General features: G+C 39.0%; 1 protein-coding gene across 4 annotated transcripts in view; it reads left to right on the forward strand.

Annotated features, from left to right (window-relative positions):
* Positions 1-16,918, forward strand: part of TULP4 (tubby like protein 4) — a 142,665-nt gene that overhangs the window by 101,684 nt on the left and 24,063 nt on the right. For all 4 annotated transcript variants that reach the window (XM_040698456.2, XM_040698455.2, XM_025148879.3 and 1 more), the window contains 4 exons: positions 476-656; positions 3,161-3,295; positions 7,148-7,314; positions 16,612-16,836. In XM_040698456.2, the coding sequence (XP_040554390.1) occupies positions 476-656; positions 3,161-3,295; positions 7,148-7,314; positions 16,612-16,836 (708 nt within the window). The remainder of the gene's footprint in view (positions 1-475; positions 657-3,160; positions 3,296-7,147; positions 7,315-16,611; positions 16,837-16,918) is intronic.

Here is a 16,918-nt window from a genome sequence, read left to right on the forward strand (position 1 = left end):
TCTCTGTGCTACCTCCTGTCAGAAGCTCCAGCAAGGTCTCAGGTAGCGTTCCCCATTGTTTACTATTCTTCCCACAGGTATTAACTGGACATAAGCTTTTGTCCCACGCCATAGAATCATAGAATGGCTTGGGTTGGAAGGGACCTTAAGGAATTAGATTATCTAATTCCAGTCCCCCTGCTACATCAGCTGTCTCTGAGTTAGTGGAAACTGCTTTAACACCTGCACATAAGGGACACAAAGTCCAATGACTTCTTCATTACATAATCCAGACAAATTTGATTTTGCTGCTTTGACTTCATTTGTTTTATACATCTTTGATGGGCTGCAGTGTCCTGTTGTGGCACCAGTTAAAACCCTTGACTGTTTAACTTTCAATTCATTTCCAACATAGCAAGTTATCTGAAAGGTGCATTCAAAGAATGGTCCAGTCACTGACCTCTGATGGGATTGAGGTCTGTTTTGTTATTTTCAGGTACTGTTTGGCACTGCTGATGGTCAGGTTATCGTCATGGACTGCCATGGGCGAATGCTGGCCCATGTGCTCCTTCATGAATCAGATGGCATCCTCAGCATGTCCTGGAACTACCCCAGCTTCCTGGTGGAGGACAGCAGTGAGAGCGACACAGATTCTGACGACTATTCCCCACCACAGGGTAGGTTCCTTGCATGTCCTTCTCTTTCAGCTTTGCTGGCACTCGCAAACACCAGGGAGTAGTCATGTTGTGCTGAAACAGCAGGATAGCTGTGGTTTCAAGCAGGTAGGGGACAAAAGATGGTGTATTGCTCTTGAGGTAGAGTCAGGGGTGGAGCAGAATTAGTTATAAGGGAGTACGCCCAGCTCTGCCAGCATGCCATGCTGTAAGACACTCCTCACCCATGCTGCTCTGCCTCCATTTGCACAATGAGGTAACAGCACAAAACTGAAAAGTTTTTTAGTGAAGCCAAGTGAGAAAAAGTAGATAGGGGCCCATCAGATGTCACTGATAAGCACATAGGAGATATTGCAATGGTCTGTACTAGGCAGAGTGCACTCACAAAAGTTAATGCATTGTATTTTATATTATATATATTTGTGTGAAAAGATAACAGTACTACACATGGCAAAAGGTACAGCATCTTTAATTTTAAAGAAATCCTGTGAAGCAGAGAGAATACTTGTCATTATAGTCCCATCCTTGATAGTCCTGACACAAAAAGCTCAATAAATTTTATATAGGGGTGGTTATAAAAATAGTTCCTGCAACTACATGGGGTAGATGGAGGGTGAGTGGGGCTGTCTGGAATTACTAATTCCCGTGCTTCTGAGCACATTGCCAATTTGAGAGTCTGGAATAAATCCATCATGACCCTTAAGTATAAAACTCCTTGGGTGAAGTGCTTTGGTTTTAAACTCTTTGGAAATCATAAATAGCATAAAATCTTTGCTATTTATCTTGATAGGCAAGATCTATCTTGCCTATCAGGCTACCTTGTGTGTACAGTCTGGGGTAGGATATGGTCATCACTTCTTTCACCCCATCCAGATAATACTGTTTTTTGTAAATACTGCTGATTATTCTATAAATAAGTTACTAAAGGATTAAGGCAACAATGATTACACAATAAAGATTTAAATATACGATAGCTAGAAATGATTCTGAAACTGCATCTCAGATCTGAACTACTGAATTGAGAACTCTTGCAGTTTTAGCTCTCATTTGGACTCAATCCAAAAATATCTTTTTCAGAATCACTTAAGTGTATGTCAGTATAATAAACCTAGATATTTAGCAAATACTGGTAGAGAATGTAATCATCTGAAAAAAAATGTTAGTATCTTTTGATCTGAGTTTTGTTTTGGCTTTAATGCCTGAGTCTTGGTACTCAGTGAGATTTATTGCCTTAGTAGAAAAAAAACAAACACAAACCTTCAATTTTCGTAGTAAGCTTCTAATGCAAGACAAGGAAAAACATTAAATTTTTATAATTCCTTTGAAATCCAGTTGGAGGAGGGTGAAATTGCAGAGCACACAGATGAGAGCTTAAATGATCCAAATGTGATAGCTTTTTCTGAGTCAATCAGGGTGGGTGGACTCGTTACAAACCTACAGGTCTGCTTTTAATGATTACCCAAACATGATTTGTTTTCTTTAGAGCAGATGCAGCATAAACCTCTCAAAGGTGGTGAGCCTTTGACTCATGCAGAAGTGTAGGAAGGACAGCAAGTCTGATGGGTTTCTTTTACCAAATTACATACACACACAGAGCTGCTAATTACTAGACATCATTCTCGGAAGTGCTTTTTGATCGACTTTTTGCAGGATGGGGAAGCAGTACTACTCTTAAATGCCTTTGCTATTTTTGATGACTGAAAATGTGCTGGTCATGCACTGAGAGCAACGCATTAACAGGATCCAGCACTATCTCCTCTTGAGACTTGTAAACAAAACGGAGTTAAATAGTGAATGCTACAGGTGGCAATGTTGGTCATTAAGTATTTGAACAAGTGAATTTCATTTCATAATGAAAAATAAGCCCAGGGAAACAGAGGCTTTATAGAAATACTTTTGGAAGTAAAGTATTCATTTGATCTCATCTTCACCTTTGAGCTCACTGAATCCTGTTGCGCAGGATGGCACACAATTTTTCATGCTGCTGCCTAGCTCTTAACATTTAAAATACAGCAATTTGTGAAAGGTCAGTATGTTCTCCTAGAAGCTCTTACAAAGTCTCTAGTGACTTCAGGAGGAGTCCCCATTACTTGCCCAAGCAGGAAATTTATCTAATAAGTAGCTTTTTGCATGATGATGGTGTTTATTATTACTAGTTTTCAACTTGGAACCTAAGGAAGCTTTCCAAAGTGCTAACTTTCAACTCTGGGGAGTTGACAGTAGAGAAGGGTAGAAAGCCATCCTTGGGTAACTTAACAAAGAATCCATAAATCATTTGGGGTATGCTGCAGTGAAAACATGAAGAGAAAAAATGTTGGGACTTCACAGAAGCAGACAAATTAACTAGCTATATCTGCTTTGCTTACAGATATTGCAGAAATAAACAGGTAGTTCAAGATTTTGAACCACTCCTGGTGAGAATAAGCTTAAGTACAGTGCCTCTCAGCCTGGATATAATTATTTCGGGTTGCTTACCTTTCACTCACTCCAGAACCTTGTGTTTGCAGATGGACCAGCTACATATCCAGTCCCGGTGCAGAACACCAAGCCGCTATTGACCGTCAGCTTCACGTCAGGAGACATCAGTTTAATGAACAATTATGATGACTTGTCTCCTACTATCATCCGCTCAGGGTTGAAAGGTACAAAGGAAAATATTTCACCCCTTTTCTATGCTCTGTTTCACTTGTACTTTTAATTATGTATCTGTAGGTTACCTTTTTGTGTCTGTCTACTAACCCAGCTCTTATCCAGCCAGAGCTCAGCTGCTTGTATTGCCGTTATCAGCACTGACACCTGCTGGTGGAAAAGTAATGCTTGGTAAATATGGGTTTTTTTTGAAAAATGTTAAAATTTTTTAGATCATGTTTTTATGGCAGCTTTGTAGAGCAAACTGATCTGTTTGCCATTTTTCAGCTGCATGTGCTAGTAAGTTTGTTTGTTTCTGTGAATGGCCCTCTCACATTAACACTTTGTTCATCTTTAATTCACAATGTCTCTTCCCATCCTTTCAGTAACCAGATAAGAATCAGAACACTCTTTCCCATGTCTTACAAATTTTGGAAACTTGCTAGAATTGTTATTTACACAAAGGCAAGTTATTCTGAGAAGGAAAATTACACTGATTATTACTATACATCTTGCTAAATGATATGCTTTAATGTTTATAAGGTCAGTATTCCATGTAAAATCTTTATTTACATTGAAATCTTTACTGATCTTACTTACCAAAAAGTCCTTGACTTTTCCAGCACTCCCAGTGCTGGCAATTTATGGTGTTTTGCCTGCAGACAAGTTTTAATTCACTGAGACACATAAGCTCATGGTTAAAGATAGGCTCCTTTTGATTCTTTTTTTTTTTATCTCTACAGGTAAATCGGTTTTGTATTAGATGCAAAAAAAAGAGAAAATTTAGCTGTCAGAGCAAACCCTTAGCTGTTCTGTGACAGTGTAATATTGCTGGTGAAAAGTTATCCTAACACCACCATAGTAGTTTTGGGGTGATCAGCTATGCAGAGGAATATAACATCACATTGGAGAATTCTGTCCCACTCCAGCTTCCTTCTATCCCAACCCAAGAAGTATGTAGCTGGCAAATAGTAGCTTCATGAGGCACTCCTTTGCCAGAAAGGCTGCTTTTAAAGTGAAACCAATATAGAGAAGCTCTTGTAATGTCCACCAGGTTGTGTGCCTGGCATCACTATGAAATTATACTACATCAGATAAGTAGTTTTCAGTTGTCATCTAGTCTGTGCTTCTTGCTGGAACCAGAAGGAGAAACAAACCCATCTTGTTTTCTGTTTAGTGCTGTGGGGCTCCATCTTGATGAGGATGTCTGTCCTGTTTCTCTTTCCCCATTGATTTTCACTAATGGAAAAAGATCCCTTAATTACATCACCTTTTTTAAGCAAAACATTGATGTGCAAGCTACAGTAAAATATATTAAAAAAGCTGGACTTTATCACTGACATCAGTAGAAGAATGTGCATCATCTTGCTGGATTGGCAATGTGTGAGAATGAAAGAAAGGTGTTTGGGATATCTCTGTCTTGTTTTGAAGCTAACAGTTTCATGATGGAAAGTATTTTACATTTAGTTGTTATATGGATACACATTTTCTGTACCTTCTTATTAAAAATGTTGTCAAGCAACTGTCATTTTGCTGGTTGTTATCATGTGTAAGAATATGCAACTCCACCCAGTACAAGGTCTCCATACTCAGAAGCCACTTGGAACATGGCTAAGAATGAATGATTTTTAGTATTTTATGTGAGTCAATTCATATGTTACTGTCTGAAATCTGTAAGTATTGCACTGTGGTCTCCATAGCAGATGCATTGTCTTTATAGGGCTGCTGTAGGCCACTAAATCAATTTTTAAAGCAGACAACTATAAAACTCTTTCATGCAATACCAATGTATTTTTGCTGTTCTACTGGCTTGCATAGTTGTCATTTTACTGGAAATATTCACATTAAATTGATGTGGAAAAGCTTTTGCTGTTAGATGAGAGTTTGGTTACCCAAATGCAAGTTCATGCAGCTTAAACTCTCCAGGAAGTTTTGTTAGGTCTAGTGGAGCTCTTGAACTGTTCAGCTGTATATTCCTTCTTTCATGCTTTTTAACTCAGTGGTTCTCAGTGCGCTGATGCTTACAGAACTACTGAACTACATCTGCTTGATATACTAGTTAGCTGTAACTGCTACCTGCTGGCCTATTGCACATTTAGAGTGCTCTCTGTTAGAGGCATGTAAACATGCCTGCCATGAGGGATGACTGTGATCCACTGATTCATTGGCAGACCATTACGCTATGTGAATCCTCCATCTGATTTCTAATCTCTGAGCTTGCACTGAGACACATTCCTCAACTGAGCTATTTTATGTCAAGTTTCAATAGTCCTTGAAGACCCCATTGGTGGTGCGTCATGCTGTGGAGCCATACTGTCCCTGGGAGATGCTGTGAATGACATCCAGCTCTTCACTGCTTTTGCAACAGCTTTGCTCTAGGAGTTTTGGCTGAGAGGGAAAACTGCTGGACACTCCTCTTCCTCTAGGTGCAGGGATCAACTCAAGTTTTGGTTGGAGACACTTATGTGAAGGAGATTGTTGTTTCACTGTGGTAGTTGTGTAGTTAATCCAGTTAACACAAATGGAGTTGATCTGCCTGCCTCATTGATTTCTAAAACACCCATCATCAAACTCCTTGAAAAAGATTAATTAAATCCCATTGTAGATTACTTAGAGGGCTGAGGACCAACAGAAAAAAAAAAAGAGGCATACAGTGCTTAGCTGTGAAAAAATTATCTTGAGAAACATGTGCCTTGCCTCTGATATATGAGAATCATAATTCCCGTGAGGAATACCAGAAAGTTGAAATAATACAAAACCATTTTAAATTGCACATAAAAGTCCCTGAAAATGACAAGTTGACAACTTGAAACAATTTTGAGATCCTTCTTGCCAACTCTCATTTCTCTCCTGCTTCTTCGTTTGAAGACAGCTTCTCGCCCACAAATGTCTTCAAAAGGTTCTTGGCAGATTGAGCATCCCAGAGCACAAAAGTTTTGTCTTCACCATCACTTTGTCTCAGCATAAAATAGCTGCCTTTCACCTCCAGTTTAAGAGTAAAAAGGTTTAAAGACTAGCTCAATATTCCTTGCACATGCAAATTTGCCTCTGAAACACAAGCAGAAGCACAAAATACTGTTTTGGTGTGACAAAGAGCTGGAAGATATAACAATTTGAAATTAGCATCCTGAAATTAAACTGTGGGTGTTCCTCATTGTGAGGTGCCTGTAGAAGTAACTGATATGTATATTCATATCCATGTGTATGAGAGACTAAGCAATCCCTGTGTGCTTCTGGCAAATTCCTGCTAGACTGAGGATTAAATTTTCAGAAGTCATGTCAAAAGAAAATGTGTGACATGGAGGCCATATGTATTTTTGGAGAAGAATCCAAAAGTCTTGCTTGATGTTACAGATTTTGAATTATACTAAAAGTTACATTCACAGCCAGTGAGAATGTGAGGCACTGCTAAACATGCTGCTTTTTTTGCACTGTAGGCCTCTCCAGACAAATAGTCTTTGCTACTCAGTGAGGTTATTTGTCTGGGCATCAAATTGATTCCACTTACTTACCACAAAGCTATACACACTGTATCTTCCTCCCTGGTTTTAATATCAGTACTAAATTCTTATAGTTACATACCTGGGAACAACCACTAACTTACATTCTACACTTACCATGGGAATAGATTAATTAGTGAGTTGTTACACATTGTTTTGCAGTTCACAAACTAAAAAGGAAGCAGCATTCTCAGCAGTGCATATACAACATACTAGCTGCTATTCTGATGAAAATATTTAGGGTTTTAAATACTTATGTAACCTTCAAGAGAATACTTTAGATTTTCAAATCACTTGGGTGCTTTTAGAAAATGATTCCTGTTGTTTCTAATAAGTGGCTATTGCAAACTATCTTTGCAATTTCAGATGTGGTGGTACAGTGGTGTACGCAAGGAGACCTACTTGCAGTAGCAGGGATGGAGAAACAGTGTCAGCTCGTTGAACTTGGCAATGGTTCTCTGTTGAAAAGTGCACTTGTCAAGTTCTACAACGTGCGTGGGGAACACATCTACACTCTGGAGACACCTGTGCAGGTAGGAGATATTGTTTAAGTCAGTTTTTAATGCTTTGCTGACATTCTTTTCTTACTTTGGCTTTTGGGTTTAGACTTGTAATATGAAAGGGATTTTAAAATGTCCTACTGCATTCCAAAATACAATATTATAAAAATGCTCCATAGTTGTTATTTGTATTACAGTAAACATCCAAGAGTACATGTGATACTAAGGCCCACAGTGCTAGGTCTTGTGCAAACATAAAATGAGAAATGTTGTTTTTCCTAAAACCATTGGGCCATAAGTAGACAAGGTAGAAAAGGGAAATACTGTTATTTCTCAGGTAAGTGAGCGAGGACAAAAAAATAGATAACTTGCTTGATGTTGTAGCAGAGCCAAGAACTGGTCTAATATAGTCCGAGTCCAGTATCAAGATCAAACTCTCATTACTGCTATCATTTTCTAATGTACAATCAGTTGGTCTGATACAATATTTTACTTATGGCATCAGACAGACAAGGATGAATCAGGATGCCTTATTTCTGTTCCCACTTTCTGTACAGACTTTCATTGTAACTTTGGTCATGTTACCTGATTATTAAAAGGCAACAGATGGACTGCATGCTGCTCCGGAAAACAACCATTTGTAACTCGTCATTGTTCTTTCAGAACACACCTGAAAGTCACTCCACATTTTATCTCATTTTCTGTAGAATAGAGATGACTCCATTCTGATTTCTGACTGTTACTAGTGAAACATAATTTATAATAACTTTGAAATCGAAAAGTGGCAGAAAATGTTATGTTTATTTGATTACGATCAATGATGATACCATCTATTATTGTTTCTTTTTCAGTACCCTGATCTGAGATGGATACAAAAGGATGACATAGTAAACTGGCTGCTGAGCTTTTGTGTTTACTTATGTTTAGCATTAACCTGTGCTTACTAGTTTTAGCACTCTAATTTAGATAGAATTCTTTAGTTTTGTAATGTATAAAATGATGTTTTCTAAAGCCACCCTAAATAACTACAGAGATGCCTAATGCTGATTTAGATGTCTGAAGGACTTATACTTACACACTGTTTCGTTATCTTAAACATAGTCCTTCAAGCAAAATAGTGCACCCATATTCACAGTGGATCACTTCTGGAAGAAACATATTATACCAGTGTTTCTTACTCCCAGACCAGGTTAAAAAGTTTTACTCAGTCCCTGAATACACTATGTCCATGTTACCTGTGGAACCAGTATAACTCTTGGGTGTCAAGCTGTGAAATCAAGTTGTTTGAGCAGCAGAATGGGTTGGGACAGATTGCCTTGAGATGTATGTCTGTACAGGCTCGCTGCTGTCTCTCCACTTTGTTCCCAGCAACCACAAATTCTCTCTTACCTCCATGCCTTCATTTCCTCTAGTTCTTCTTACATCCCTTCAACTTCCTTTTATACATTCATCTCTTCTCCTTCCTTCTCTCTTTAATCACCTGGGGGAAAATGAGCATGTATTGTGGCTGATGTGAGGGGTAGTTATTCTGCCATTAAATAATAGAATCATAAGATCAGTAAGGTTGGAAAAGATCTCTAAGATCATCTAGTCCAACTATCCACCTAGTACCAATATTGCCCAGTAATCCATGTCGCTAAGTATTATATGTACCCTTTCCTTAAATACCTCCATGCACGGTGATTTCATCACTTCCCTGGGTAGCCTGTTCCAATGTGTTGCCACTCTTTTGGAGAAGAAATATTTCCTTGGTCTTGTACTTCATCCCATTGGCCTCAGGCCATTGATCGACTCTTTCCAGATCCCTCTGTATGGCCCTTCCTACCCTTAGGCAGATCGACACTTACCCCCAATTTGGTGTTGTCTGCAAACTTATTGAGGGTGCATTCAATCCCCTCATCCAGATCATCAATAAAGATATCAAACAGGACAGGCTTCTGTACCAACCCATGGGAAACACCATTCATAGTGCCATTCCTCATGAATGCTCATTTGACAAATAGACAGGTCATACAGAGTGGGTTACTGCTAAGTTCATACCACAGAGCTTTTTGTAGGGAAAATAATTAACCCACGGCCCTCTGTTCTTTCCAGCTGCTAATTTTCACTAAAACTGCAGTTTTTTAGTATCATGGAGATTTCCCCCTCTTTATTGGCTTCCGATGAGAAGCCAACAGCTTCAGAACAAGGATAGAAGTGAAAGACAGAGAGATGGAAACCACTCATTAACATAACAATCATGCTTGTTTCCTTGAGAAAACGTGTTAAAAATAATATTCCAACTGATATATTTATGTTAATTAAAAACCTGTGTGCATAAGCTTGCCTAGGAGTAGAGCCACTCCTTTCCTGTCATTTGTCAGTGTTTATTCTCTTTATTTATCGCACTTAAGTTCGTATTTAACTCAGCTGCAGGAGGAAGTGAGGAGATATTTCAGAAAGACACCTGTGTCTGCTCATGTGGACTTTACTCTTGTGTGTAATTGACTGCTGGTCTAACAGTGCTACCAGCTGAGTACCAGGTACGCTAGAACATTGCAAAGTATTTGGTTTACTAACAAAACCAGATAAGAACTGCTGTTGCAAAAATATTGCTAGTAACTTCTTATTCCATGCATCTACTCCAAGGATATATATGCAGAGATGCCAGTGAGTCAGGTCCCAGTAATTTGTCTGATGACAAATTCATCAGAGGAAATTCATTAATAATGTAAAATGGCAATCAACCTGTTAATGGCATTTCATAGAATTCATCGCTGGTTCCTGAAAGTAAATGGAAGAAAAGAATCTGCACATCTCAAACTCTTCTACTACTATAACTGTTTATTCCAAAGCAAGCAAATGTATGACTGGAAAAGCATATTTATTCTAAATGAGCATTTTTTCCAAATTTAAAGGTCATAGGGAGTAAAACAACAATGAACATAGGTAGTAGTGGATTGCTGGTGCCAAACTGAGTTTGTGTCACCCTCTGTCCCAACTCTTTGATAAAGCAGATGTCTGAAATTGTTATCAGTAATATGTACTCAACTGTCTTTGTTTGTGCTGTGTATCTTGGAAGAGTATTAAGGAAACAAGAAATTATATCAAATTGTTCATAGAAAAACTCAGTCTAAAACTGATGTGGGGTTTAAATGTAACTTGACTGGAACATTACCTAACACAAAGGCACTGCAAACTCTAATGTAAAATAGATTTGGGTACTACAGTTTGCTGATCCTGATGATGGCTGTTGTCATGGTTCCCTTCAAGGTGTTTTATATGCCACCTTCTCCTCCAGCCTTAATATGTTTTTGCCATCCTCCATATCATTTGATGAACTCTCTTAAGCACCTTCAGTGTAGGATTTTATGGTTCATAAACCTAGTTTGCTGACTGTAAAACCCTAGGTAGGGAAATAACGCTGGTTTAGAAGTATCCAAATGAACACTGTAGCTTTGTATGAAAAATAATATTCATGAACAGAATGAAAGAGCTTTCTGTGCTGGGACTTCAGCCTGACATTCAGCAACATGTTTGCAATATATATTTGCAATATATGCTTGAAGAATGTAGTGCAAAAAAAAAAAAAAAATCTCAAGTCCCTTCAGAAAGTTACACCAGACTTTAATGTTATTGGAAGCAGTTATATCAAAACTGGGTTATACTCCAGAGAGTACTGATTATTGATTTGATACAAACAGTTTACCTTAAAGCTTGTTGATCAGCTAAGAAGCATTCAAAAATACACTATCAATTTCTGTAAATCTCAGTACTTACTGTTCTCGCCCTCACGTACACAGATATTATTAACCTGATGAACTAAAACTGTGCCCAGTTCTTCTAGCTGGCAGATTTTTCATGGCCTTGCTTTCCCAGCACTTAAAACGTTGATTAAAACTGCAGACTGCCCCGCTGGTTATAATTTTCTAATCAGAAGAATATTTATTTCTTATGTAACCTCATAACCTTCTCATGGCACTAAGCAAGAATGGGAGTAACGGTAAGCGGCCTCATTCAAGGCTGTTTTGCAGTCTTGCTAGAATTGTTTATGGGAAATGCTGCAAGTGAGTTCTGTCACTTCCGAATTTCTCATCTGAGGAGCAGACAGGGTTATTTGTTATATCAGCTAACCATACCTGCTGTCAGAAAGCTTACTTCTGAGTGGATAAAGCTGCTTTCTGTGTTCCCGTTTGGACTTTAAACACGGGTGTCTCCTGCAGGCCCACTTCAAAAATGTCTGTCTACCAGCTTCACCAGACCTGTGAAGTTACCCTGTTCCTTGGTTCAGATTTGTTATTTCTGTTTTGGTTCCTTTGCTTTTTATAATTTTCTTTCTCATATATCCAGGGGAACAAGAGCATGGATCTAGAAACCCGGGTGCTGATCTCATCTCAAATGTATAATCCTAAAGAAAATTTAGGTTAGATTATTATTTTATCTTGTTATGTAATTGCTGTACGAACAGAATACGTGAAGAATGCAGTGAAGAAGATAAGAGCAAGTTGAGCCCAGCATGTCCCCTAATCAGCTGCTGTATGTATGGGCAAGAAGGTCAGATGCAGAAAAAGCATAGTCACATTTTTCTTAGTGTAATACTTTTAAGCCCTAACTCAAAGCGGTATACCAAAGTCTGCATCTTCGTGGGAGAGGTTTCCAGGAGTCTTTGGGAAGACCCGCTTGCTCTAATCATACTGCTATTAGCAGAAGCCCTTGCGGCATTTCACAGGCTGCTTCTTTGCTGGAAACTTCTTGGCATCTGAACAGTTAGATGGAAGACTGTGTGCTTCTGCAGAAACTCGGTAATTGTGTAAAATTCATTTTATTAAGGCCTGAGAAAAGAGGTACAATTTTAGGTTAAATTCAGATCAAAAGGACTATGCGAGGAAGAGGCTGCCTTTTATGTTCCCCAGCTGAGCTAACCTTGCTTACTTTGTCTTCATTTATTTCACATACAGTGTTCAGGTTTACTGCTTCTGAATTAACGTTGCTTTTCATTTTCAATCACCTGAAATGAGTCTTGTTTAGTTGACATTGGATGGCACCAAAATTTTGGAGAATTTACTTTGTTACAGAAAGATAAACAAGAGCAGCGGCTCAGAACTAACTGGCCTAACATTCTTTGGGATTTCAGTAAGGACCTTAATGTTTTACAAATAGGCCATGAGATCATCTCTGACTGCTGCACAAATGGATTGTGATCAGGACTGCAGAATGGGTTCTGTCTAATTACACTTGGCTGAGAACAGCCTCATTCTGCTAAGATGGAATCTCACATTTGTACTGAAATCTAAACAAAAACAAAAAAATCACTGTAAAAACAGAGGATATAAGAAACATTTGCAAATCAAATAAGAGTTTGCTGCATGAAAAATCATATAAGCAATACAGTTTTTGATGAGGTCATAGAACTTACTGCTTTTATCATCACCAATTCTCTTTGTAGTTAGTATTATTCCCACTGTAAACCTAGGAACAAAACAATGAAGAAGTTGCACTGTTTCCAGTAGTTACCCTGGAACTCTACAGCAGCACAGAGATGTGCACACAAAATTCATAAGAGCCAGATGGGCACTGTAGCCATTGTACCTTCTGATTTCTCCGAAAAAAAGCAGAGGGAAAGGCAAAATGTGCATCTCCACAATAGCACTTTACAGTGAGAGAAAGCAGGCAGTGTAGGCTGGAGTTTTCACTGGTACATACCATTTACTGGATGCAATTTTGCATTTTGGTTTCTTCTCCTGAGAAAATCCCCTTTTCCTGGACCTTCTGCCTTGAAATATCTGCCTTTGTTCAAATCATTACCAGGGGGACTTCCAGTAGTCAAGGGTCATAAGGTCCCCTAACCTTAGAATTTCTGAACTCAAGAAATGCAACAAGGAGCAGCTTGCATGATGTTCTCCTTGCCTAAACTTTATACAGGTGATGAAAAGTTTATAAATTGTGTTTTTTCCTGCAAGAGAGTTAGAGTCTGCAATATCTGTATCAACACATTTTCCGTCCTTGTTTACTAAAATAATGGAAATAAGCAGGTGCTTTATAAGGAACAATACTTTTGCAGTGAACACTGCAGATCAATTGCTTCTTCTCAGCAGTGTTTGAAGGGAATGCTGTAGCTGGCTAACAACTGTCTTGCAGTGATAATTGATTCATGTCCCTGTCCTCCAAGGGAAAGAGTGGGAAGCCTCGTTATTGAGAAATATTATTGGAGCAGTACATTTAAAGGTCAGGTCAGATCTGGCATTTGGGTGATCTTCTTATTTCCCCAGGCATTTAATCATGCTTTAATTTTCCATGAACCTCATCTGAAATCCGAGACCTTCCCCGTAAATGAAGTGTTGCTGGATATTAGACTTGAGGGGTGCTGGGAGTCTGAGCATTTCGTAGAAAATGGAGGCAAAGCATGTCTGGTGAATCAGCAAGCAAATGCAAACCAGTATTGTGTAAGGGCCATTTGCCGAGACTGAGAATGTTAAGAGTAAAACATGAGGTGTATGGGAGACTAAATATACAGAGGAAGAGTGCAAATGTCATGATGCAAGCAATTCATCCCTCGTAGGTATCATGTGTATGTCTGCATTTGAACGTGCACCCACTTGTTCATATTGTTTACATAAATATGCACTAAAACTGCCTAACTAATGGGATCAAACCTACAAAAGTTAGAAAATGACTGAGTTATGGTTGCCTGCTAGGAAACAGATGAGATCATGCCATGAAGCAATCCCTTTTGTCATCTGGCTTTCTGCTCATCCTTAGCACCACAGTGATTTATTGCCAAAGGCCCCACCCAACATTTCAAAGCTCCTGAAAAATCGCTTCTTTGGGAATGTATTTAAGATTACAAAGGTTCTTGCACTGGTATTATCTGCATCCCTGCTCTTCTCTGTACTCTACACTAATCTGAGGGCAGAAATAGTTTCATTTGATTCAAATAACTGGATGAGCAGAGGGCTGTCTGGGTGTGATGTATTGGATTATGATAGCTCGGATAGTAGACTTCATAATCTCTTCTGCTGTAAAACTCTGTGCAAGAAATAAACATTTTTGTGCAAAGCCACACATTTGTTTATTCCCTCACCTTATTCATAAGTAAGCTTTAATTGATCCAACACAACCAGACGAATGTGGTTTGGATCCCACAATAAGTATCAGGTAGATAGTTCTGCCCATGCTGAAAAGCAGTTCTTGGGGAAATGAGGGTTACTTCTCCTAGTACCTTTCTCAGTCTGTCATACTTCAGATGAGGCAGATGCCTAATTTTTGTCAGTGCCTTTTCAATCATGTTTAACAAGCAGCATGAATTGCCTTATTGCTATTAAACAGTATGAGGGCTGAACCCACCCTGAAATAATGAAAATACCCATTAGTAGAGATAGTTTATGTGATCACTCATCAAATCCAAGACTGTCCCACAGGTTATGGTTATGACAAGCTATGTAATAATTATTGATGGTACACAAAGGACTTCTCAGTTCTTTTGAAGTTCTCTACAAAATGCCTTTAGCAATTACTGTTAAAATCACAGTATTCACATATTGTTGCTTCCATTTGCATATCAGTCAGCCTAAAGGTTTGTGCATCCAGAGAAGTGTTTGTGGTGTTGCCTCTGAAGGTCTTCTGCTTTTAAAACCAATATTTTCATTGAAATTTAAAACTAGGGTAAGATTACGTAGCAGGGAAGATCTTTTATCTGAAAAAAAATCTGCCACAAGCCCTTTATCTTGATGATAGGCATTGATATCATGCTGTGCAACTGCATTTTGCTTTATATTGTTCACTGAGAAACTTCTTCCCCTGGTTTCTCATCTTCAAGCTTTTTGCTTCCAAACTAGATTAGTATCTTCTGGGCTAATCTAACCCATTTATGTGGGTACCGTATTACCAGAGAGGAGCAGATAAAGGTTACTACTGAGTGTGCCCTGACCTTTATCTTCTGTATAGTTAATTCTTGTTCAGTGCATTAGGACATTCCAAAGAGACCCTGACCTTAAGGTAAATAAAGTTCATAATTTAGTTAAGAATACGTTCACTTAAATTTTTAAGTGCTGAGGATTGTGAAAAGAAGGGAGCCCTTTACAGGAAGGAGCGATCCTTTTTCAATTCACTGATTACAGTCTTCTGTACAGTACGCCTTATGGATTGGGAGTGTCTTCCTTACCCTAGGCTGATTTTTTGTACAGAGATAGCAGCTATGGGATGAAGATTCCTTAGAGTGTGTGTATATACGCAAATAAAGATGTTTGTAGCACGTCAAGCGAGCGATGACAGCTGGCTGCAGCTAACCCTCACGAAGGGCCAAAATAACAGTGATAGTGCTATAAGACACAGCAGTGCTTTGCTTAAAAAAAGATGGATTTTGGCCTGAAAGTTTAGAAAGCAAGCACAGGGAGCTGTCTGGGAAAGAGCTCAGAGATGTTTGTGGGACAGTTTTACCCATGAGGTCTGTCTTGCATCCTGAAGCACAAGTTTACTCTTATCTTAACAGGCATAGTTCCTAAGAGCTGGTATTTGTAAAAACATCCACTCCATTCAGTTTTTAGTCAGGCAGTCACTTGACACATGCAATGAAATCCTTTTTTATTTTATTCTAAATCTGTACACAACTTGCTGTTAACATGTGAACTCAATATTCATGCAGCAGGGAATAATGTGCAAAGGAGGATTTGAGTGATTTTTTGTTACGCTGCTCCGAATTCTGACATGTAGGACCAGTCACCTCTGACTCTCTTGGCTGTCTACTGCCATGAACCTGGTGTTTCTGAGTGTAGACAAACAGGAGACAAAAAGGCCATGGTGATCTCTTACAGTTCACTTCCTTGGAGAATAGTTCAAAAAAGACATCATGCAACAAAAGAAGGAGTGCAAGACAAGAAAGCCAAGTGAATCTTGTTCACCAGTTTAGTAGCTGTCTCTGGACATGTAGTCTGAATTTCAGTTGTAAAATGGGATCCATTAACAGTGGATGAAGGTTGAATAGATGACTAGGAAAATAACGTGGATGGTGCTTCAAAAGGTCCTGCTTTTTAGTAGTGTGTGACTTTTAAGTCACATATCCTTATAGCACCTCGTTTTCTTCATCTCGTTGATGAATTTGATAGACAATTCCTTGTGTGAAGAGATTAAAGTTTTGTGAGTAAAAGGAACTGCGTGCGTATCAAATCATGGGTATCAGTAATTTCAAGTGTCCACATTTTTCTCCCTTCCTGTGGGCAATAGCATGCTTTTTTAAGTTTCTAGAAGACTTAGTGTAACTTAATGGGTGCTGTATTCAGATGATCACTGGCTGTGCAATTGTTTGGGTGAAGGTGTATGATCTTCTCAAGTTGTGCCCTTTTCCTCCCCATACAGCGTCCCATCATCTCGATCTGCTGGGGTCACAGGGATTCGCGCCTGCTGATGGCTTCTGGGCCTGCATTATATGTTGTCAGAGTAGAGCATAGGGTCTCCAGCCTGCAGCTTCTGTGCCAGCAGACCATTGCTAGCTGTCTGCGGGATGACAAGGATATCAGCAAACTCACCCTGCCCCCTCGGCTCTGTTCATACCTCACCACTGCCTTCATACCAACAATCAAGGTAAAAGGAAAGCAGCATGTGTGCAAGTGAAGTAGAAGGGGGTTGCTTGATTTTCTTCCCCCTGCAGCTCCTAAGTGACAAT

Source organism: Gallus gallus, chromosome 3, assembly GCF_016699485.2.
Source record: "Gallus gallus isolate bGalGal1 chromosome 3, bGalGal1.mat.broiler.GRCg7b, whole genome shotgun sequence".
Taxonomy (NCBI): domain Eukaryota; kingdom Metazoa; phylum Chordata; class Aves; order Galliformes; family Phasianidae; genus Gallus; species Gallus gallus.